General features: G+C 39.9%; 1 protein-coding gene across 7 annotated transcripts in view; it reads right to left on the bottom strand.

Annotated features, from left to right (window-relative positions):
* Nucleotides 1–1,167: 1,167 nt before the first annotated feature.
* nfia (nuclear factor I/A) overlaps nucleotides 1,168–23,913 on the bottom strand; it is a 155,381-nt gene continuing 132,635 nt past the window's right edge. For 6 of the 7 annotated variants that reach the window (XM_026925943.3, XM_053238114.1, XM_053238116.1 and 3 more), the window contains 4 exons: nucleotides 19,400–19,578; nucleotides 17,582–17,747; nucleotides 16,564–16,655; nucleotides 1,168–5,580 (listed from right to left, as the gene is read on the bottom strand). In XM_026925943.3, the coding sequence (XP_026781744.1) occupies nucleotides 5,566–5,580; nucleotides 16,564–16,655; nucleotides 17,582–17,747; nucleotides 19,400–19,578 (452 nt within the window). In that variant the 3' untranslated portion in view covers nucleotides 1,168–5,565. The remainder of the gene's footprint in view (nucleotides 5,581–16,563; nucleotides 16,656–17,581; nucleotides 17,748–19,399; nucleotides 19,579–23,913) is intronic. The other variant, XM_053238113.1, reaches the window with a different exon arrangement.

Raw genomic sequence — 23,913 nt, forward strand, 5'->3', positions numbered from 1 at the left:
TAAATACAGCATATTTCATAAATAATTTAAATATTCACATGGAAACATTTCATCAATCTACATACAAATGATGATGATGATCATGAAGGCTAATTATGTGATGACATTTTATGCTTCCATGGGTAAATGGCTTTCATGGATAAAAGTGAACAATCAAAGTGGGAGGTAATAGTTTTGGTATGAACAATGCCGAGAAGATTTCTCTCAGTGTGTAGTTCAGCACAGCTAGGTTTCAATTTTCCTCCCCTTCACAAATTCATCTGCAATAACTGGCACATAACAGTTGGCTGTGGCTGTGACTGGAAAGTAGCAACATTTGCAGTGGAATACTGACCCCAAAAGCACAGCCTTATGAAGAAGAGAAATGTAACTTCAACATGAACACATCTGTTTTATATCTGATACAGTCTTTGGAATGAGAAACTGATTTGAAATGTGGCAATGATGGAAATTATGTATGTGGGTATGAAGTTGTGGTGTGGTGAGGTGGTGATGGTGGGTTATAAAAACCCAGCAAACATATGGACACCATTTTCTGGACACTGAGGATTCAGAATCGAGGCTGTTACTGGGGCCAATTTTCATGCACTTTTTTCATTTTTAAAATGCATGTAGCCATTTGGCGATGTGCATAAAAGCACAGTATATTGTGTTAGAACTATTAGCTGGAAGTCATGGCCTAGCTGTTGTTCAGGCTTCATACTTCATTATTAAAGATTATTCATTCAGTGGACAAAAATATGAAGCTCTAATTACCTTTGCTGAACAAAATGAAACCTACTAACTTAAACTTTCTATTAAATGAGTAAAAACACAGTGCATATTGACTGTAACTGTAAGTGTGTGTAAGTAGGGCTGCAAGTTCTTACTCACATAAACATGGGGTGATTCTTTAAGAACTAGTACCAGATTTATTACCATAAAATGTCTCATTCCCAATAGTTTCACTGTATTTTGGGTACTGTGATAGCCCCGTGTGTGTGTGTGTGTGTGTGTGTGTCTTGTTGGGGGGGGGTGTTTGCAGCTGAGCCAATAAGAAGACCCGCAGCAGTGTGTGGTGACATGGAGAGAATGCTTCTCAGCGTGCTGTGACTCCATGCTCGGTTAGCAGAGGTGGTCGAGAGAGAGAGAGAGAGAGAGATGGAGAGATGTTGAAGAGAAAAAGAATCATGTTGCATATCAAGCTGTTTATTTTCCTGCATGGAATGGTGAACACAAAAAGATGCCTAGATGCATTTATAATAGGGGCATCCTTTGGCTGTCTATGTCATTGTCTTCTGCCTAAAACTAATTTTAAAATGCATAAAAACGCTCTCATTTCTTACCAACATCCTCAGAATTACCTAAATTTAGCTTCATCAACACTGATGCAACAAAGAACCTTCAAAACATACAGCAAGCATACTTGTAACATCCATTTACAATGGGGCTTTCACCTCAATACCTTATACTTTTCAAGTATAGGAAATACTCTATACCATCAAAAGAAGGAAAAAAACAAAAATGTCTTTAAATACATACAAAAAGGAAAGCAAAAGAAAACAAAGATAAATCAGGAAACAGGAAAGTTTTCAACTTAAATCCAGTTCCCCAGAGAACAAACAAACAAACAAACAAACAAACAAAAAAAAAACAGTTCTATTAATGTGGCCTTATTACAAACGATGCAAAAATTCACAACACTAGTTTTTCCTCATTTAATCAATGTTACAAAAGTCCTGCATTATAAAATAGGGCAGCTTTAAAATCAGTGTAATTAATAAAACTATACAATATACAAACAACAGATCTCCCATACTCAGCGGCGTCCTAGTCCTAGCTCTCTTCTCGATTTCAATTAGATTTGTTCTTCTTCTCCCCAAAACTCTATGTTTGTAACCCCCCTCCAAAAAAAAATAAAATAAAATAAAATAAACCACAAAACAAAACAAAACAAAACAAAAAAACTAACTAAAATTACACACACAAGAACAAAACAGACTGCCCAAGCTATTGCTTTTATATTTTTTCTCTTTTTTTGTCTTTCTTTAAAAAGGGTGCAATTTTGTCATTATCTTACACACACAGCCAGATGATCCTGCTGATTAGATGCTAGGCTGCTCTAAACTAAACTAAGCTTCTGTGACAAAAAAAAAATGTCCGTGCAATCAATTTTTTCCCTTTGCTCTTTTAAGCCCTGGAAGCTGTTTTTTTTTTTTTTAAATCCTCATGACTGTCATTCTTTCATATTTAGTGCAGATAATTAAGGAAATAATGCCCAACTCATTACTAAAGGGTAGGCAAAGAACAATGAAAAAAAAAAACAACAACAAAAAAAAAACCTGACATACTAATGAAAAAATAATAGAAAAAAGAAAGCACACACAATCCACACACGTGTAACCACTAAAACGCCATATCAGACACCTGGAAAATTTTCTCCATATTTTTTTCTTAAATGATATACTGTATATGGAATAGACAATAAAACAGGTTATTATGGAAGATCAACATGTACATAAAATGGGCATTTTGTAATTTATTAAATGCTTAAATGCATGTACGTTAAACATTGTTGTACTGGAGAGGAAGTTTCCTTAAGGCTTGTTTGTGACCAAAATGAAAAGAAAGAGGAAGTCTAATAAGTGAATGGTCATTTAGGTCGAGCGCAAAGAAAGTAGAATACCTAAACACGACTGGTGCGGAGTTTTAATGAAAAGCGAATCTGTCAACCAGCCAGTCAAGTGCAACACTAACTTTGGTTAAAAAAAAAAAGAAAAAGAAAAAAATGAAAGAAAAAAAGGACATCTAAATGAGTGCAAGCAAGTATTGCATATTAATTAATTAATTAATTCATTAATGTCTTTTTTTCTTCTTATTTTATTGTTCTGGGAACAAAAACAGGAAGACTAAAAAAAAAAAAGTTTTACATCCATAAATATCAACACACTACCTAAAAAGGGCCTGGGTGTCAGAACTATAACAGTTACACTAATAAATGTTTAATTTCCTATTGATTATACAACTACTGAGGGCCTGCACATGATTAACACTGTAGTACAAGACTGAGTCTTGTACAAGAAGTATCACAAGGCCTCAGCTCACACGCTGCTCCTCTTACTGTATTATTAGCACATATTCCTATTATCTGCTTCACTCTCTGATTCTCTGCATAGTAGCAGCAAGGTGGAAAAGATCTGGGAATAAAAAGCACTGCAACTTGTGAATCAACTCAGGACTAGACCATCACTCAAGGCACATTGATGAGGAACAACTGTTTTTCAAGCAATTTGAGAGGAGAAAGTGAATTGCTCTTGCAATGAAAAAAAAAGAATGATTGTTTTAAGAGTGACAAAGGAGGGGGGACAATATAGAGAAAGGACAAGAAGCTAAGGAGAATCACAAAGATGTGTTAGCTGGTTGATTGTGAGGACAGCAGTAAAAATACCCTATGTTTAAGGGGCCAAACAAAATATTCGATTTGGCAAGTGCCTGGAGTTGGGATTACAATATTGTGTCTTTATTCACACTACTTTAACTCTACATAATCTATGTAAAAATTTGTCACTAACACTAGAACATGCAGTTTTTTTGTGTTTTTTCTTACTTTTCTGAGATTTGATCAACAGTGGATGAGTCAGGTGTAAGTGTATTTATTATATATGTACTGTAGGAAAAAAAATCAAAAGTCAAATAAAGAATAACGGTTAAATCGCATGCGAAGCAAATGAATTAAGAAAGGCTTCGCTCTGTGGTTGCATTCATGTTTTGTCTGATCTTCACATTTGTTTTTTTCTTTGTTATTTTGTATAACACTTTCATAAAGGTTACCGACTTTTTTTTGTTGTGTCACCCCGGCATCAACTACCAGTCTGTGGTCACAGAACAGGCACAAGAGCTTTCAGTTAAAGAAGAATAAGGACCATACTGAGAGAAGAAAGGGTTTAAGAGTGCTGGGATTTGTCCATATAGAACATCAAAAAATATATAAACTGACCACAGATTAGTGTTCCTATTCTGAGAGCTCTCATAACCAACCATTTCTGAAGCTGCTGATATGATCAGGTCTTTCTTATGTTACACGCAATGGATTTTGCCTGATGAGAAATTAAGAACAGCTACTGCTCCTACATTATGTGCTTCATTAAAATAAGTTAATTAGCTTTTTGGAAACAAACTTGCACAGCAGTCTAATGTCAATGCATGGATGAAGTTGTCAAAATGTTTAAAATTGATTGTTTAAATTTTCTTAAAGGGATATTTGTTCTACAATACGAACAAATTTACAAAAATGAATGAACATAAAAAAAAAATAATAAGCACATACAGCTCCTTCTATTTCTCACTAGGCTAGTTGTTCTATTTTTGTACCCCGATATTTTAGAGTCCCAGAGGTGTGAATGGACTAGGAAGAAAAATATATATAGATATATACTTTTCAACAATCGCTGCAATGATCTATCTTACAAAAGATATTTAACAATCTGCCAGCTTTCCAACAAAATTGCACTTTCCTCAATTCAAAATTCCATTTACCTCCAATTATGGTCGTCTTACATCTTGTTAATGAATGGAAGCTCAGCCTTTCTATCCGCCCGTTCTCTCTAATAGCAGACCTTTACATGGGGTGTATTAGAAACAACTGAAATGACTCAAAAACACAAAAACAAAATATGAACGCATCTCCAAGATGGGAGACAATTTCTTTTTAAAAAAATCTCCCTTATTAATTCTTCACTTTACAGCCTTCTGAGCTCATATCGAACATCACCATCTTCTCACTTCCTGCCCCGAGACACAAACCAGGGGAAATTCTTCTCATAGTTGCCATTTCCTGGCACATGAAGTCTGTTGGGCCGTGGGCATGGTGCTGACGGTCTTGGCGGTGAAGATATGGACGAACAGTTCTGGTCAGAGCAGACTACTGAGTCAAGAGAGAGGTTTTAGCTGGTGGAATATCTGATCCAAGTAAAACCTCTGTAAGAAGTTCAAAAGCAGAACTAACGTTCTACCCAAAAACCGCCAGATCCACCAGATCCTGCCAAACACGGGGGGAGAGGAGCATGGGGAGCGCCAGTCCGGGATGATCAAATCACGTAGCCGATACGTGAAACTGCACCAAATTCAGGAATTAGTGATAAAGAGATTCGGCTCTCGATGAGACGGGGTACAGTCATGGACCGAAGGAAGCTCTTTGATTGTGTCACATTATGTTTTCCTTATCTGGTTGAACAAAAAAATTCATGCAAGTTTCCAAGTAAATCAGATCTCTCCATTGTCAAGCCCAATCTCCTGAAGAGAGAAGAGCTGGACAGTTACTATATATGAATATAGGAATAGAAACCATACATCTGGAGGAATATATATGGGATATACAGATACTGAGTATGTTTGTTGTAAGCGTGTTGAGTTGATTTATTCGGATTTGTTCTGGGTTCTGCTGTAGCCATGCTGTGGGTCTGTGGGCGTTGAGGGCGGCGGGCAGATCCTGGCGCGTCACATCGGTGGGAACATTTGAAGGTCACACTCAGGGGAGGCAGGGAGGGGCATTTGAGCTCGGGAGAGGCCGGTCTGAATCTGAAGTCCTTAGCCCAGGTACCACTGCACATAAGAGAGAGAAAAGCAACAGTCAGAACAAATACAAATCCACTTTCAATAGTGGTTCATCTAGATTTAACCACACAACAATCAAGGCAAACCCAGAAATGTTACCTTGTGCTCACAAGGTCACTAGCAGGCATTCCTAACATTCCTATCTTTTGTTTCCTTTTAGTGACTGTTCCTTTTAGGAATGTTTTCCTAACATTCCTATCTTTTGCTTCCTTTAAGTGACCATCAATAATTTTGAAACTTTTTAAGCTAATAGGATTATAAGTACTGAAAACCTATACAGACCACAATACTCTTCTTATGTAATGTGTTAGAATAGTATAAGGGCTTAAACTGTAGTCTTCTCTTTTCCTCACCTTTCCTCTTTCTTACTTATCTTTCCTCTCATTTCCTCCTTCTTCTTTTCCTTTCCTCTCCTTTTCTATTTCTTCCTTTCCTCTTCTTTCCTCTTTTGATTTCCTCTTCTCATTTGTTCTTCCCTTTCCTCATTTCCTATCCTCTTGTCATTTACTCTCCTCTTCTCTCCTCTCTTTTTGTTTTATCTCCTCTCCTTTCCTTTTCTCTGGTCCTCATTTCCTCTTCACTCCTCTCCTTTGCTCTCCTCTCTTTTCCTTTCTTCTTCTCTCAATTCATCTCCTTTCCTTTCCTCTCCTTTCCTTCTTCTTCTCACATCTCCTCTCCTCTTCTCCTTTCCTCCTCTACTCTCCTCTTCCTTTTCTCTGGTCTTCATTTCCTCTTCACTACTCTCCCTTCCTCTCCTCTCTTTTCCTTTCTTCCTCTCTCATTTCATCTCCTTTCCTTTTTCTTCTTGCATCTCCTCTCCTCTTCTCCTTTCCGCCTCTACTCTCCTCTTTAACCCGCTCCATTCCTCTCCTCTCCTTTCCTCTTCCTTCCTCCACTTTCTTCTCTGAGTCTCTCTCCTATTTTTTTTCATCTAATCATTTCCTTCCCTCTTCTCTTGTCTCATTTCCTTTCTTTTCCTCCTCTCCATTCTTTTTCTCCTTTCCTTTCCTCTTCTTTGCTCTCCCCTCCATTTCCTTTCTTCTTCTCATCTCCTCTCCTTTCCTCTGCTCTTTCTGTTCATTTCCTTTTCTCTCCTCTCTATTCCTTTCTTTTCCTCTCTTTTCCTCTCCTCTGTTTGGTATTGCCTTCTGTCCTGAGCTCCTTCAGCCTGACTCCTCTGCAGAAGCAGGACGTAACCTGTTTTAGAAGCTCCAGTGGAGTTTAGTGTCCAGCTCTCTGCTCTCTCTAATCCTTCAGTGAAATGGGCTTATTGATCGCCCTACTCTATTGTTCATGTTTCCAGAGAGTGAGCAAAGTGCCCTACCCTCCTTTTCTCTCATGCTCCCCCCCCAAGTTCAAGTTCATCCTGGTGTTACATCATGTCTGGTTGCCAAGGACGACCAGACACCCATATACGTGACTTTCATTAACAACTCTGTATCTCTTCCTATACGTCTTACTCTTTCTCTCGGTTTGTTAAATCTCACTTTCCCCACACTTTTCCTCCCGTTTATCACTGTTCTGTTCCATTCTGATCCACATGGCCCTGGCAAAACAAGTGCACACACGATACTGATTCAGAAAACTGCACACATACAGTCTCTCTCTCTCTTTCTCTCTCATTCTCCCTCCCATTCTTTCCACACACCATCATGCTGTATCTACCAATCAGGACACAGGATTAATTAGGTGTTTAAACTTTGTGGCCAATCAGAGTAAAGATAAAGGCTCATTTTGGACCGCATTACATCACTGAGGCAAACAAATTTCCCTGAGTTTTCCTAAACCATTCTGGTGCTTCTGAGTCTTTTAAATCTGTACTTGTTTAACATGGCCTATTCTTTTATTTAATGTATTATATTTTCCATTATTTGTAGTCATTTTCATAGATTTATAGCTATTATTAATTATTATTATTTATTAATGATTCTAGAGTACTTACTTAACATGACTTATCGCAAATACTTTTATATGAATGTGATACAATTATTTAAATTGTATATGTTGCATTGTAGTGTTTGCTATTAAATACATATTACATATTTAAACTGATACTTATTATAAATATTCAGAATATGTTCATAACTGTTAACGAATTTTAAATAACCTGAAATATATTGTTTCATCTTCTGTCCTCCTTATTATTTCATTATTAAAATGGGTTTTTACCTCTTGCATTGAATAAAATTGCCACTTGCTTGACACAATGCAGACTTTCTAAAATATTTTGAATGCTAACATTTCATAAAATCCCAGTCAAATTCTGCTGTACTGTCTATAATGGTTCTAGCAGACTGTAAATACCCTCCCTCACATAAACACACATTTGCACCACATAGACTCATAACTTGTTTAAATTCTATTGCTGGCCACGAGTGCAGTGGAGAAACTGGAAGGTTAGTTTTTAATCAATAGAACTTGCTGACTAGGGACTTTTGCTCTCAGGCTCACTGCAGCTTCCTTGTGTCTTTGTCTGCTTTCAAACTTTTCTTCCATTCCCTCCTGCCCATCTTCCCTCCCTCCCTCCTTCTTATTCTTGTCCTGAGAAGACTTCTGTAGATGAGCGTTTGCAGGCATAGAGAAAAGGGAGAAAGAGGGGAGGGGGACTGAATAAGCATATAAGGTTGTCTCCCATATTTCCCCTGTAAGTGTGCGGACAGTGGGGTAGTGTTACAGTGCGGTGTGCTGTGCTGACAGGTAGGATTTAGTCAGCAGATGTGCAGGGGGGAGGGGGGGAGAGAGAGAGAGAGAGAGAGAGAAGAGCTGCAAATGGTGTGAAGTTACTCTGCTGTCTCATTATGATGAGATTTGTCTGTCTTTTCGTAATACTAACACTTGCAACATGATCAAAGTCAAAGCACAGAAGAACATAAAAACTGCCAAGTGCCAACGTTTAACTTTTAAAACACATTCCCACAAAGAGCACTGTGGTGGAGCGAGCTACAGCGTAGTTGTACAACTTAATTGGTTTTACATGCATACAAGTACACGCTCTGTGCCTCTCTCTCTCTCTCTCTCTCTCTCTCTCTGTGGTAGCAGCTCAGGCATATTGTCGTGATTAGGAGAGAGTGTGTGGGAGCAGAAGCGAGAGTGAATCTCATGGCCACATGTGCAGTGCAGTGTGTGGTGTGGTGTGTATCACAGCCACAGGAATGCTGTGCTGGTATGAACCCCCCTTCCCCTTCAACCCGCCAACCCCAAGCCCCCACCCATCCACGCAACCACCTCTCTTTCCAACATCCCACACTCACTTGATGCCTTCCATGTGTGTTGCTGTAATACATTATGTTGCTGACCTGAGACCAGTTTCAAGAAGTTTATGGCTCTCAGATCCGGTTCCTTTCTGTACTCTTATACACCTGATTCAAGTCATCAGGAAATGATGAAAACGTTCACTGATAGGGCCTGGGATGGGATTTTTTTTTCGCCTGACTTCGATCTAATGCAAGTGTAGCGTATGAAAACACGATTGAAAAGAATGGAAAACCTGTTGACTTGCAACTCACTTATAATGAAAGCCTAAGGGCAGTTGTTAAATTCTTTTAAACATTTAATATACACTACTACACCTTTGAACTAAGAAAGTCTTATCAAAGTTCTTCTTTTGGGGCCGTGTTCAGAGTTGGTGACTCTGAAAAGTTACATCAATATTTATGCGGGGAAAGTAGCGCATATTCAATATTTCCCATTTACGCACATGCTTCTTCTCTGCTTGTACCATTCAGATCATGTAAATTAAACATTTTTCTTAAGTAGACATATCAGAGATGGGTGTTTTCAATAGCATCTAGACCAGTGCCTTTAAACATAAGCACTTGCCTTGATAAAAATCAGGAGATGAAATTCCAGACTGTAGAAGGATACAGTTTTTTTCTTTGCTGTCAAATGTAATACGATGTATCATAAAAGTAAATGACAATTTAAAAATGAAATGAACAGCCTTCAATGTGAATTTGGTATAATTTAACAATATGGCTTCCCCTCCATGGTTACATGGTTACTATGGTCTATAGTTACATTTGATGTCTGAATAATTCGGTATATACCTCACTGCTCGCTCTGAATACAGTCCACAAAGTTTTACCCAACTTTCTCACCTTGGAACAATCCTTTAAGCGTAAGTGATACATGACTTTGGTTTTGGACCTGGATAGTTTACATAATCCAAAACATGAGATAATTATGAAACACAGCATAAGTCATCATGAGCAGTGCCACTAATCTGTACACTTCTGCATCACTCTAGCTCACACCATGAGGTGCACTGTTGTGGGGGACAACTGAGCTAAACCTGATCTATGATGTAGGTCAGACAGACAGAGTTGTGTCTGAACTATTGTAGGACAGTAAAGGACAGTAAGCTAAGGGAGCCCAGCAAAGCACTCAGCTCTCATATACAACACTGTTCTATTGCAGCTGTGGAGAAAGAACACAAGGCACTGCTGCTTTGCGGAAACAAAAAGCATGACCATGTGGCTAACACGCTATCCACAGTAGCCTGGAGTCTTCACCGTTTACTAGGAGAGAGAGAATAAGAGAGAAAGAGATGTATACAAACCACAGTGAGCTCCTTTGCATTGCTTCGCTTCTCCACACACACTAAAAAGAAGCAGGGGCAGCTTTTGTGCGGTTTCATAATTACAGACTTTCTCCTTTCCCACCCTCTGTTCCACAACCACACTGCTGGGCCTGAAACCACTGTCCCTCTGTTCTCCTATCTTTCCCTTTCCACCCTGATCCTCTGCTCTCTTCTAAACACTCTCTGACCTGCTATAGCCGACCTCCCACTCTCCTGCTGCAGTGCCTTTGCAGTGTATGAATGTTTGAGCAGGGTGAGTGCCGTGCCCCGTGTGAGGGAGACTAGATGAGGGTCAGGGCCTCCCTGTGCAGCTGCAGGATGGATAGAAAGAGAAAGACTCCATCTCTTCCTTCATCATCATCATTCCCTCTCTAGCATTCTCTTTTGCTCTGCCTCTAGAGGCTGGAAATCATGGGAAAAACCAAAACGAAAGATTCAGTCAATCTGAGTGCTGTTTGAACAGCAGGAAGAAACATCCAGACTGAGGCAATACACAGATAAAACCAATATGTGTGTGTGTGTGTGTGTGTGTGTGTGTGTGCATGTTCATTGGTTAAGGGGTCTTTTTCAAGGGATTATGGTTTTTGGAGTGGTGGAAAAATTCACTGCTAGCCTGAGGTGAAATCCATGATAGCAATCAGTACAAACAAGCAGTGTATTGTTCTGACTGTCTGATCTACAACTGGAACTGGTTGTAATGGACAGGCAGATGTAGTGTTCAGCCACAGACGTGTCCTGACTAAAAGCCAAGCCTTCAAGGTGAAAGCTGTTTTAATGGAAGGGGGATGGGAGGACATATGGGACATCCATCCATCCATCCATCCATCCATTGGTCTGCATGTTTGTCATTGTCTATCTATCTATCTATCTATCTATCTATCTATCTATCAGACATTTATAAACTTAGATCAGAAAAGAGGAGTGAATTAAAGAAATAGCCAAAAAGCACATCAAAAAGCATGTAAAGCAGGGAGTAAAAGAATGAAAAAGGGAAGGAGAGTGCGAGAGGGCGAGCGAGAGAGTGACAGAGAGAGAGAGACAGACAGAGAGAGAGAGGCAGAGTGACAGAGAGGGAATCTTTGCCTGCTCCTGTAACTCGCTGCCAATGGCGGGAGTAATCTCATCAGCTCGGTGGAGTGCTGACTCAGCGAGCACACTAAAGTGCCTTCAGATGAGTGTCATCTCGGAGGAATTCAGCCTCATGTAATGCAAACCAGGTCGAGAGCGGAGAGTGGCAGTGAAATCACCCGTCCCCACACCGCCTTCCCCACGGGAGCCCGCAGACATTTACAGCATTATTTATTTACGCTTCTGAATGGGACAGGAGCAGGGGGCTCATTGATATCACCGTGCCCTATTAGACTATTGAAAACAATGGCTCAGGCCTGGGGGCTCGATCTTATCCACATCCTTCATCATCATTCTTCAGCAGTGTAAGGTGTAGGGCAGTGTTAGATCTGATTACTGCTCTGTATTTCCTGTTTCTGTGTTCAGTGTGTGAGCAGAGACTAACATGCCTCACTGTGCTGATATTAATCTGGCGTAATTAATTTGGATGGGAAGAAGTAATGCCCCCTTCTGGTCTCAGAAGAAAGTGCACTTAATCTCTGTGTATGCTGAGCAAGCTAAACTGAGTGTACAGTGGCTGGCTTTCAACTTAACGATAGAGCGATCTTTCAGCTAAACGACTCACTTAAAGTGCGAATAAAAAACACTAAAATTACTCCATTATAGAAGGTCTTTATATAAGCTCTTTCCAATGCTCTCCCCCCTCTCTCTCTACCTCTCTTTCCATCTCCCTATATACAGTACATACAGTCATTACTTTCATTATGCACACAGGAACAACAAAAAAACACTTTAACTACACAGAGCTGACACACAGTATACAAGTTTATTACTGTCATTATCTCTTCTAACATTCATAGTAAGTAAATTAAATCAGGAGCTCTTCTCCCGGAGTCCATCCTGTGTTCGTCTGAGCGCATGTTTGAGTCGCGCTATGGTGCCTATCTCCTCTCTGCGTCTCACACACTCCATTCCCCTGTGCTTCCTGATTAAAACTGCGTTTTATCAGCACAGCATCTTCATTGGGGTCATGCTGCAGTCCCCACACACACTTTGTGCAATTAACCTTTGATTACATCTGTGCGACTGTGTGGTTGCGTATGGAAATGAGTCATTCGATGACAGGGCTGCTGGTGTCTTCCAAAACAAAAGGGTAAAAAGTTTAAAAGTGAGCCTGGCCATAAAAGTGTCTGTTACTATGACAATGTTTGGAGAGAGAGAGAGAGAGAGTGAAAGTAAGAAAGAGAGAAAGAATGTACATGTGTGTGGTGTGTGTGTGTATGAAAGCCTTTTTAACAAAAGGATTACAAGAGCACAGGCAGTGTAGGGGCAAGAGTGGGGGTCTGCTTTAACTGGGTTGGGATGTGAGTGTATTTGTGTGTGTGTGTGTGTGTGTGTGTGTGTGTGTGTGTGTGTGTGTATGCGCGCGTGTTCACACTATTCTGACCTCCCATGCCAGTCTCTCTGAAGCCCAATGCCAGTAGCGCTGCCACCCTCCCTCCACCCTGTCTCTCTCCATCTCTCTCTCCTGGTCTCTCTCTCATCACCCCCACTCATCTGTTTCTCTCTCTCCTAGCCTGGTTACCACAGCCTATCTGTGGGGAATGTTTACAGTCACACTCTTAACACTCTCATGTCTGCCCGTCTCTCTTTCTCTTTCTCTTGCCCCTTGCTCTGGATGCCAGGGATAACTTTTTCCCTGTCACACTGGGGCACCTTGCTCCAGCCAGTGCTCAATTTGTGGAGTATGAGTTAAAAAAAAATACAAAAATAATCCCCTTGTAAATCCTCCATCTCTGTTTTCCATCCAGCTTCGATTAAAGTTGTTATGTAATGTCCATATGTAAGATTTACACATCATGCTGACTTGGATTGAGAAGTCTGGAGTTTTTTTAATATTTAATTTTGCTATATCATATAAATTAGGCTGTTGGTTTAGCATGCTGGCTGGCTAGCTAACCTAACTGGTTCATGTGGGTTTTTCTTGTGCAGTCAAATCATCTCCAGAATTCGACCCAATTGGAATAATATAGAATAACCAAACCCAGCAGAAGAGTCAAGGTTTCCTCAGTATGGTTGCTAACCCTCTCTTATTCTCATGTACAGAGCTTATAATCACTTTTAATATTTTTACACTTCAATTCAATCATCTTGTCAAAGAGGCACTCATTGAGATAATCATTCGTTGTGGGAAAAAATGGCACTGCCATTCAGAGCTGGCTTGAGACCAGCTTTGTGTCTGGTTTGCTGTTATAAAAGGAGTGGGTGGGTGTTAACATAAAGCAGGGGGTCTCGAACTATTTATTGCCTTTAATTGTAAAAATAAATAAATAAATAAAAATCTCTAGCCCCCTTATGATCACAGACTAATTTAATGAATGTAATGAGTGTAGATTCAAAACATTTTGTATCATTTTGTAACTGTAATTAAATTGCAGTTATATTTAAGATATTACAGGGTGTTCCATAAGTCCAGCATCACAGTATTTTTCCAGAACATGATGTATCTAAGCAAGGAAGAACGAATCCAAATAATTCTGAAAAAAAAAAAAAAAAAAATGGTGGACACATGCAAGTTCTGTAAATAAAAGCTTTTTTTTTTTTTGCTGTTTCTTATTTTTCTCCTATGATGCTGGGCACCGTGTCTACTTGTTTTGAGGTTTAGATTAGGATAAATGAAAATTTCTATAAGAAACACATTATAATGGCATTATTTTAAACCCCAATTCAATTTATCAGTCATTATAACTACAACTTATTATAATTAGAACTAAGCCACAATAATAGTAGTTGATTTCTATAGTAGTTGAGACCTCTGGAGATCCCCAGACACCACTTTTATTACCATAGACAAAATTTATTGAGATGCCGATCTTAAAGAGCCATCAAGAAAAAACTCTGACCCAAAGCTAAAAAGAAAGAACTGAGAACATACAACTTTCTATTCTGAAAAAAAAAACACTCTCTATTTTTTCTTCATTAGAGAGATATTAGCATTGTACTTTTTCAGAGTGATCCCTCAGAGCACTAGGCAAAATTAAAGACAATGTGAGCAGAGCAGACCAAATGACCATATATGTGAGTCTGTTTATATTAAGTGAGAAGGGAACATGGGGATATAACAACCAAATACACACACACACACACACACACACACAGACAAACAGTGAGGAGGCTTTGGTAATGAATAATGTTGGATTAGCTGTGTAAGCTAGCACGTAGAGACGCTACGAGTGAAAGAGAGGCTTAGCCTCCTTCTTGCCACCTGAGAGAGACGGAGAGGCAAAGAGAGGGATGGCGGGAGGGGAAATTAATAAATCCAAACAATACATAATAATACCCCTCCCTTCTCCACTGTCTGCTATGACAAACACCTGCCTCCATTCTTCTCAGGGAAATGTGTCTCGCGCTCTGTGACGGAGTCGATAAATCGACACAGGGGCTGCAGCAAGCCTGGACACACCACAACCAGCACAGGCCACTGTCAATACAGCGGGCCAGGACCAACACACACACTCACACACACAAGCACAAACACACACGCACGCACGCACAAACGCACGCACATGGTTGTTTTTCTTACTATCCTTGTGAGATGAAATTACTGACATAATTATTGATGGAATTTACTAATGCTAGGCTACATCTAAATCTAACCCTAACCTTAACCTCAGTAACCAAAAGTTTCTTTAAGTTTTTTGAATAAAAGCTGCAGTTTTCCTTGTGAGGACCAGACAAATATTCCCACAAGATCAAAACTGTCAGATATTCCCATCCTTGTGGACACACACACGTTCCCTATGCATTCCAACCTCATACATACTGCTAGCATGGCTCCCGAAGGATTTTGGCCGATCAGTGAGTGAGACTGGGACATGTGCCCAGTTACTGCTCCCTATGCTAAGTGTGTTTGCTGAATATGGAGGGGAGGCTTTTCATAAAAGCAACACCATTTTGACCACAGGTCCATTAAAGAAGGTTTCAGGAGCTCCAAAGGGCAGCAAAAGACAAGAGCTGCTTTGTATGTACAGGAAAGTACTACATGAGGGTGATGAGGAAATATGGTAGAGCTGCAAGTTAATGGATGAAATAATAATCACAAATATTTAAATTAACCTTAAAATCACAATTACTTATGACAACCTAAAACGCCCCTTTCTTATACTTTGGCTGTTTTACATGCAAACATTTTCTTCAATTCCAACGAATTTATGAAAATTCGACTGCAGATTCATAATCAAGTGCTGAAAAGCACAATGCAGACAATCTGTTTACTTTCCCTCTGCACATGCGATCCGAATTAAATTCATGCCCAGGAGAGGAATCACATTTAGTGTCAACCTTGCCAAGTCAGCAAGTCCTTGCATTGTAAAACATAGTTAGCTTTAGTTCTATGTGTCAGCCAAGTATTCACGTTGCATTCAACTTAACTCAGAAGTGGAAGGTCAGAACTCTGAATTATGTCTTTCTTGACCTCTGCTTGTTTGTCGTCATTTGTGTTGTGGGAAAAAAATATAAATGCCTCCATGTTTATCTTTTGTTAGCAAGCTAACTGTGACAAGTCCTGTATATTTAACAATCTTTGGTGGTTTTGCCACTTTCCCATGCATTCCTGAGCATAACATCTCTTGATCATTACCAGTTTTGAATTTTTCTTCTTTGTTTGTGAGTTTGATTGCTCCGCATTCCTCTGATTACCTGATTTATTGACCCCTTGTCTGCTGATTTGGATCTGAATAACACAAAGCTCGTGATTATAACCTACTGCTTCTGCTTCATGACAAAGTAATCCTTTTTAGAAGTTTGCATGGTTATTATTCTTCTATTTGACAATTTATTACATTTATTAACTTGACTTTATTGACTTGACTTTATTAATTAACTTTAGTATGAAAAGGACAGTAAACATGAATTAATGGGAAGCTCATGATTTAATTCACCAACAGTGATAACTTTAACTAAGCTCAATTGATTGTGTTTAATTATTTGTAAATAAAATATGGTATATTGTGTAACCCTACAACTTTTTCCTCAGGAAATTGTGTTCGTACCTACGTATGTGTGTGTGTTTTTTGAAGTAATGTGAATTGAATTAAATTAACTATACAGCGTACAGATTGTACAGAAAGGATAGATTAAACTGTAAACAAGCAGCTACAGCTGGACACAACCTGTGAACTCTCACCATACAGTTTAACACTGCTTGCAACTCATAATACTGTAATTGTCATATGTTACAAAGTTAGGAACAGATGCAAGTGCTTGACTCACACTAGAATGGGAAAGTCGCTTACTTGTGTGTGTGTGTGTGTGTGTGCACTCACCTGAGGCTGCTGAGGGATATTTACAAAGCTGGGGTCTCTGGGGCCCACACTGACAAAGCGCTGGGCGGGGGACGTGCTCGGTGTGGAGTAGGCTGGGGGGAAAACACACACACATGCACACACAAACACACACACACACACACACACACACACAGAAAGTGAGAGAGAGAGAGATGGAGAGAGAGAGAGAGAGAGAGAGAGAGAGAGAGAGAGAGAACATCAATACTGAGGGCCTGGACTCTGGGTTAGGATAGTGCTGCTGCAGGGCTTTAACACACACAGAGCATGATTCAGAGCATCACTTACATACTGTAAGGGATACATTTAGACACACACACATACAATCATATACACACACCCACTAGAGTAACATAAACCCCTTTACATGTATTCTTTAACCCTTTAGGCCTGAACATGTCATGTCTGAACACTCAAGGCAATGCTTTATGATTTCACACTCGAACTTAATGCACTTTGAAATTAAATTAATAAATAAAGCGTGTTTTCTTTTGAATAGTTTTTATGACGACAGCACAAAAAAACAAATGAAAAGTCTGTTTTAGAAAATGAACTGAAGCCTTGATTATGTTACAGGATTTCATTTATATACGTTTATGCATGTTTTCTTTCAAATTCTGTTTCATTTTATTTATTCAAAAAAATGAATTTATTCAAAATTGAGCTGTTGTAAGAATGCAAGAAACTACAACAAGCTCTGCAGGGATATTTATTCTAAAGCCCTACATGTGGTGGTAGTTTAATAAATGATACACGATATATCCATGGCTTAGTTAAGTTCATTGTGCATGTAAAAAAATTGTCACTTGGGTGCTGTGTAGCAAGAAGAGTAATTTTGCTTGCCTTTACAGTGACTTAGAAGCTACTGCTGTTGCATAAAAAAAAAAACTCCAATGGGATCCATAATAATGGAAGACCCTTCTGATGTCATATAGCAGAGTGGTGAGAGGAGTCATACTCTTTACATCACACTCCCTACACCAATCTGTGAGTAACTTACTTGGCGAGGTGGGCGAGGTGCCCCCTCCCTCGGCCGTGGTGGAGGGAGGTTTGGAGTCTGGCACGGGCAGTGGCACAGGTCGCGCCATGGGCGGGGGCGGTGGTGGGGGCAACATGGGCGTGGGCAAGAACGGGTTGTGAACTTTCCCTTGACTGCTGCCATTGGGCTGTGAGAATGAAAAAGAGAGAAGAAATCAAAAACACATGAGAACCAACTCGTACCTCTCAGGTTATATACCTGTCAGCCTAGACACACACACTCATATCCTAGGCCAGCGGGCATGACAACAAAGTCTTAATCCCATGCACAAACCACAAATCTAACGCACCCCATGTGTGTGAGTGTCGGAGTGTGTGTATGTGTGTGCATGCACGTCAGAAGCATCGGTGAGACAGTGCTCAGCAATTTTCCACCTCTCCTGGTCATAAAGAATTCTGCTGCTCTGCGCACTTTGGCGTCTATAATCTATTACCAAAGCAGCACGCTGCCTCTCCCCACAGTCAGGGCCATGCCAGGTCATTTTCACACGGGGACCAGATTTATCACCGCGCACACCCACCATCCACACACACCAAGAGGATGTGTCAGAGAACACCAAGCACGTCACTATAGATCAGCTTCAGGTGTCTCAAGGGCTTTGGTAACTCTTTAATTAAAGGATAATTCTACATAACTGACGAATCAGGAGACGTCACTGACTGGAGAATAGCAAGAATAATTGTGTTAATAAAAAAAAAACGCAAATAAGTGTTCTGTGATTAACTAGTGCATTAATTATTAATTAAAATGTGTAACAAATGGCTTACACATTGGAAGCCATCATCATTGCTAATTAAGTGTGACATGTCAATCACTGTGTGCTTCAGTCTCAAGCCATGTTTTTTTTTTTTTTTTTTTTTTTTTTTAAGAAAAGCTCACATATAAGAGGAGAACCCATAAAGCCACCCACTCTACCGTCAATGCTGAATTACAGGCTATAGTGATACTGTGTGAATTGAAGCCTTATAGACTTTGCTGTGTGTGTTTGTGTGTATGTGTGCACATGATCACACACTCTTCCATGCAGAGACAGATTTCAGTCAGAAAGTGCAAATGAAGTGCGGGATGCAGGCATCCGTGCTCGGTATTGATTCAGCGTCTAGACGCAAATATATCAACTATCCATTTGCAGACACGCAGTCAAGACTGTTTCCAGCAAGTCAGCCCTCATTGCGGAGACTCAGAGCGCAATCTTCTTCATACACATCCATTTGTAAGATTATACAAACACTTACACAAAGTCATATGTGACTTGCATTGCACTTAAATGTTTGTTTAAGATCAAATAGTTTTAAAGAAATCAGTAATTCATGTACAACAGCAGGCACTAAGAGCCTGATAAGAGCCTGTTTATTTTTTTTATTGTTTAATAAAAATTTATATAAATATTGTTACAGTCTTTTCTTTGGCCCTAACTCAATGAGTTTTCCCATTTCTTTAATCATTTTGATCTCTTGGCTGTCGGTTGTCTTTACATGTTATAGGATTTTTGGCAAAAAAAGTTGCTACATTTGCCCGAGGACAGTTACATTAACTGTGTGAAATTGAGCAACATGTTTAGTTTTGCTTGTACACACCAATAAATATAACTGTGTTTCACCAGAATAAATTTACAGACAGCTCAATTTAAAAGCTTTGGAACAAGAAAAACAATTAATATGTTTGTATAAATAACTGAAGACAACACACAAAGCCATAGAGGACTGGTATGCATATGGAAGCCCTGCAGGCACATAGGTGAGACATTACTGGGGCGTATGGATGTAAAATGCTCCTTACATTCAGGAAGCCCACCTGTCCAGCTTGCTGACCACTGTCAGGGCAGACAAGTTGGACAAACTCCTTGAGCGTCTCCTGTGGGTGGTAGCGGATGGCAGGGTGGGAGAAGTAGGACCCGGGCTGCTGGATGATTGGAGACGTCGGGAAATGAAGACTTGACGGCGTGGCATGAGGACTCGCTGGAGAGAGAGAGAGAGAGAGATGTGCTCAGTTAGAAAGAGGGAAGGGAGAGGAGGGTGAAAACAGAGGACAGATCCACTGGGTGTAAATCTATGAGGTAAAGGCTGCAGGTGCACACACTATGGAAAGTGAGACCACAGAAGGATCAGGATACATGCACATGGACACACACACGCACACACACTTTCACACACACACATTCACGCACGCAGATATGAGGTGACATACTGAGAAGCTGCTGTTATACACAAACACGGATCAATATTTGCACACCCCGTTGAGCCAGTGACAACTCGCACAACACACGAGCACTTCATGCACCTGCTCTTAACGATGGCAAGACGCTCCTCGCAAATACATAATTTATGTCGACAGCACTCCGAATATCAACACAGCTAATTCAACACACATATGAACAGAACCCCTAGAGAATGCTAACTACTGTGTGTTTCTTCTAGCGCTGAGCAAACATTCACTAGCAAACCTCTTGTAGGCATACCACAACCATCACAACTTCACAAATAACTCACACATAGCACACAGCACTTTCACACAGCACTTAAATTATCTGTTGTGTTATATGTTATTACCCAAAAAAGCTAATGACATCATTCTAAACCAAGCAACATAAAGGCACTCAGCCTCCATTCTGGTAAAACAAACTGTCTTCTCTATAGAGGATAAAAACATTTTCCTGAAAAATACTAAGCTACAACATGTTTTAATGAAATGTTTTAAGTGTTTTGATGAGACATTTCATGTATAAGAGTCTGTGTAAAAAATTTATTTCATTGGTTTAGAAGGTGTAAGACTCACAGGTCACCGGATTAGACCATTTATTTGTAAATATTTGAAAGTGTTGTACCCTGACCAAATTTACAGGTATACTGTAGTATACTGTAGTTTCAGATGGTAATAGTTTGTCTTTATTGCTTTCAAACAGCACAAAAATGAATTAATTTATTCTACAGTGCTGATTCTGTAGAATCAGATTTGTTATTGACTAATTTATTGATTAATTCTCTATAACAGCAGCTCTGACAGTCCTATCTGTGAGACAAATCACAGGTTTATATTAATGTGCTTGTTCTGATATGTTCTCATTTCTATACTAACAGTTTACACAGGAAATTGTATGATGGACAATCCACATAAATTGATTTTAAAAAATGAGCAATTGTTGATATGGCTAAGGTTTATGTGAGGAGACATTTTGGAAGGAGTCTCCACTGTCAGGACTTTGATATAGTCAGAGGTAAGTCTGTAATTTTAAGTTTTCTGATACAGAAAAGTCTTCAGGACAAAGGTCTTGGTTTTTCTCAGTACCATGACAAGCTATATATTTTTTTTCATTATTTCTTCAAGTGAGAAAAAGAGAGGCTGGTGAGGAAACAACTGTTTACAGTTGCTACAGCGTAACTGATATTAGTAACTTGTTTCATGGCCATTCCTCGATATTAAATGTAAATGTAAATAGATAAAATGACATGTCATTCAATAAATTAAAAAATAATAATATTAGAGTTGGCAAAGTGCTGTGATTTAAGAGAAATAAACATGCTGTTATTGGAAAAATAGTCAACTTCTGGGCAGTAACAGTAACTCTGCTTCATGTCGAGCCACATCACACCACCCCATCTTTGATTATTTCATTATAATAGCACTTACTTCATGTTTTTATTTTGTTGCTGTTTGGACATAGCTAGGTTAAGATAGGAAATAAGACATGAAAAATATATGTCATTCTGGTACATATGTTAAAGAAAAAAAAAAGAGTTGAAAAATAGTGTAAAAAATGAATGCCAGTCTGTGGGGGACGTTTTCCTTCCTGGCAGGAGTGTGCCTTCTGTCACCTATCCAAGTGTCTGATATGTACTGTATATCTAGTTACTGCTGGTATAGCTAATTAGAACAGAAACACCATAAGTGTAACTATTATGAAGGGATGACAGAGACGACCATGTGCGCTCTCACACCTTTGTAGCTGGCCACTTTGTAAAGCGTTGGGACTGACAGGCCTTTAATGGATCGAGGCTTATCAAGTATTTAATTGTAACCGGCACAATCTAATTAGGCGGCTCTTAATAGAGGTAATATTCGGTTATTGGTTATTAGTATAAAGCCCGGGACGTGTGCGGTGCTGCCTCTTTAAGCCCATGATGTATTGCAGTGAAGTTAATAAGACTCTGCACTCTCTCCCTTTTCCAATCTCTCCTCCGTCCTCCCTGCCCTCTCTCTCCCTCTCCCTCTCTATCGCCCTCTCTCTCTTGCAGTGGAGATGGTAAGCTGATACTATATAAACATTGTTAAAGCCACAGCTCCCTGCTGCAGTAATTCACTTAGCTTAGGCCGTGATTTATGGTTCTGTCAATAGGGGGTGACTGGGAACTCTGGATGCTTGGGCTGCAGTGTAGCCATTGTATTTACAGTAATAATAGAATGGATTTGCTTTTTCCCTGCCCTTCCTCATCTTGGGTGATGCTGCGTTTCATTGTTCCTCTCACTTTTGTGACTCTGTATTTTTCCCGTCCTGGAAAAGGAATGGACACTTTTTTGAGGGAGGAGGGAAAGGAAAGACAGGAACAACCACAAACACACACAAACACATCTTTTCCTTTATTGAATTATTTCTGCGTGCTGAGGCAACACTGCAGTGCCCGCTGCTGAAAACACACACTGACTGACCTGCAAGATACACCCTTTGTAATGGCTGAGTCAGTTTCTGCCTGTACACACACACACACACACACACACACACACTAAAGCAACATGCATACAAACCACACATTGACCCTCATATGAAAACACTTACTCTGTTATTATGTGTTTTCTTTATTCAGAACATGCTATATAGAGACAGGAAGGAGGTAAAACAAAGCAAGCCAGGCCAAAATGACAAGAAGCTGCATTAAGCAGCTTTTTCACCAGCACAATCCATAATCCAACTGTTAACTTAATGAAACAGTCGAGCAGCATATGGTTCCCCCTCCATTATTCTAAGAAGTGGGTCCAATTGGCACTGCTGCATTTATCTGGAGGCAACATGTCGAGACTGGATCGGTTCACAGTCATCTCTCGTGGCCAAACAAAACAATCCGTCAAAACGTTCACCTTTCTGAGGTTACGGGCCACCTTACCTGCTCTGTAATTTCAATCATCACTGGATAGAGCCTCACAGAGTGTTTAGTAAATCTCTGAAATTCTCACTACAGCCTCTGAGGCCGCATTACTGGCCGCTCACCAGCTAACGCCAAGGGGAGCCAAACCATCCAAAAGACCTCCTGTGTCAATTATGCAAATGGTCCTAGTCAATTAGCGTGCCTAAGAAAAAATACACTTTTTTCCATCCGCCAATGGATTCTAAGTGTTCTGGAACGATTACCAATTACTCAAATGGCTTGCTCACATGTCATAGCCTTGTTCACTTAATGATGGATATTTGGACAAATTCATGAGTAAACATATTCTGACCATGTTTCTTGTTGGCGAGGCGGTCAGGCAGCATAATTCCATATATTTTCTTGATAGTCTGGGCAACACCCCTGACCAGATAGAGCTTCCCACAGTGTCTATAAAGGGAAAACCCTGTTCTCATGTTGAAAGAAGCCTGTGAGAATACACTTTACAGGAGGGGTGGGATAAGGATAATGGCAGAACACAGCGATGAGAGGGCTAATAAAGCCTTAAACACAAGGAAACACTAGGAGAGCAGGAGGATGCACTGGGAGAGGAGACTGAGACAAGACTTTCGCTTCCCCGCCTTTTAGCTTTACTGGCCAGCAGGAGTTTCGTTGGGAGTGTGGCGCCTCCATGTTGAGAGGCCTAATGAAGCCTGAAACAGGGACTGTCTGTCACAGAGAGAGAGAAAGAGAGAGAGAGAGAAAGAGAGACAGAGACAGAGAGACCGTAGCTGAGGATGAGTCTCTGTAGATCAAAAGAGGTTAAAGATGACGAGTCCATGGAAAAGCACCTGGGTGACTTTACTATATCTTCTAACAAGAAGCCAAAGTGTTAAGATCTTCCTTCATCATAAAGATGTCTTTTGAGTGATCAAATAACATAATTTATTAATTTAAAATGCTATTTAACATAATATAAAAATATACATAATAATTTGCTATTTCTCTCTATTGCTGTATTGTAAGAATCAGATTCTTACATTCTCTCTCTCTCCCTGTTCAGTCAAACCCTGCTGCAGAGGTAGTGGGTGGCCCCGATGCTAATCTGAGGGGGGTCCATCTGACATATATCTGAGAGAGCAAATATGGAAATGATAATGACGTGCTGAAAAAGAAGGCCGACTCGGGCAGCTGCTCGAGAGCGGCTCCTCTGTT

Source organism: Pangasianodon hypophthalmus, chromosome 11 (genome assembly GCF_027358585.1).
Source record: "Pangasianodon hypophthalmus isolate fPanHyp1 chromosome 11, fPanHyp1.pri, whole genome shotgun sequence".
NCBI classification, from domain to species: Eukaryota; Metazoa; Chordata; class Actinopteri; order Siluriformes; family Pangasiidae; genus Pangasianodon; species Pangasianodon hypophthalmus.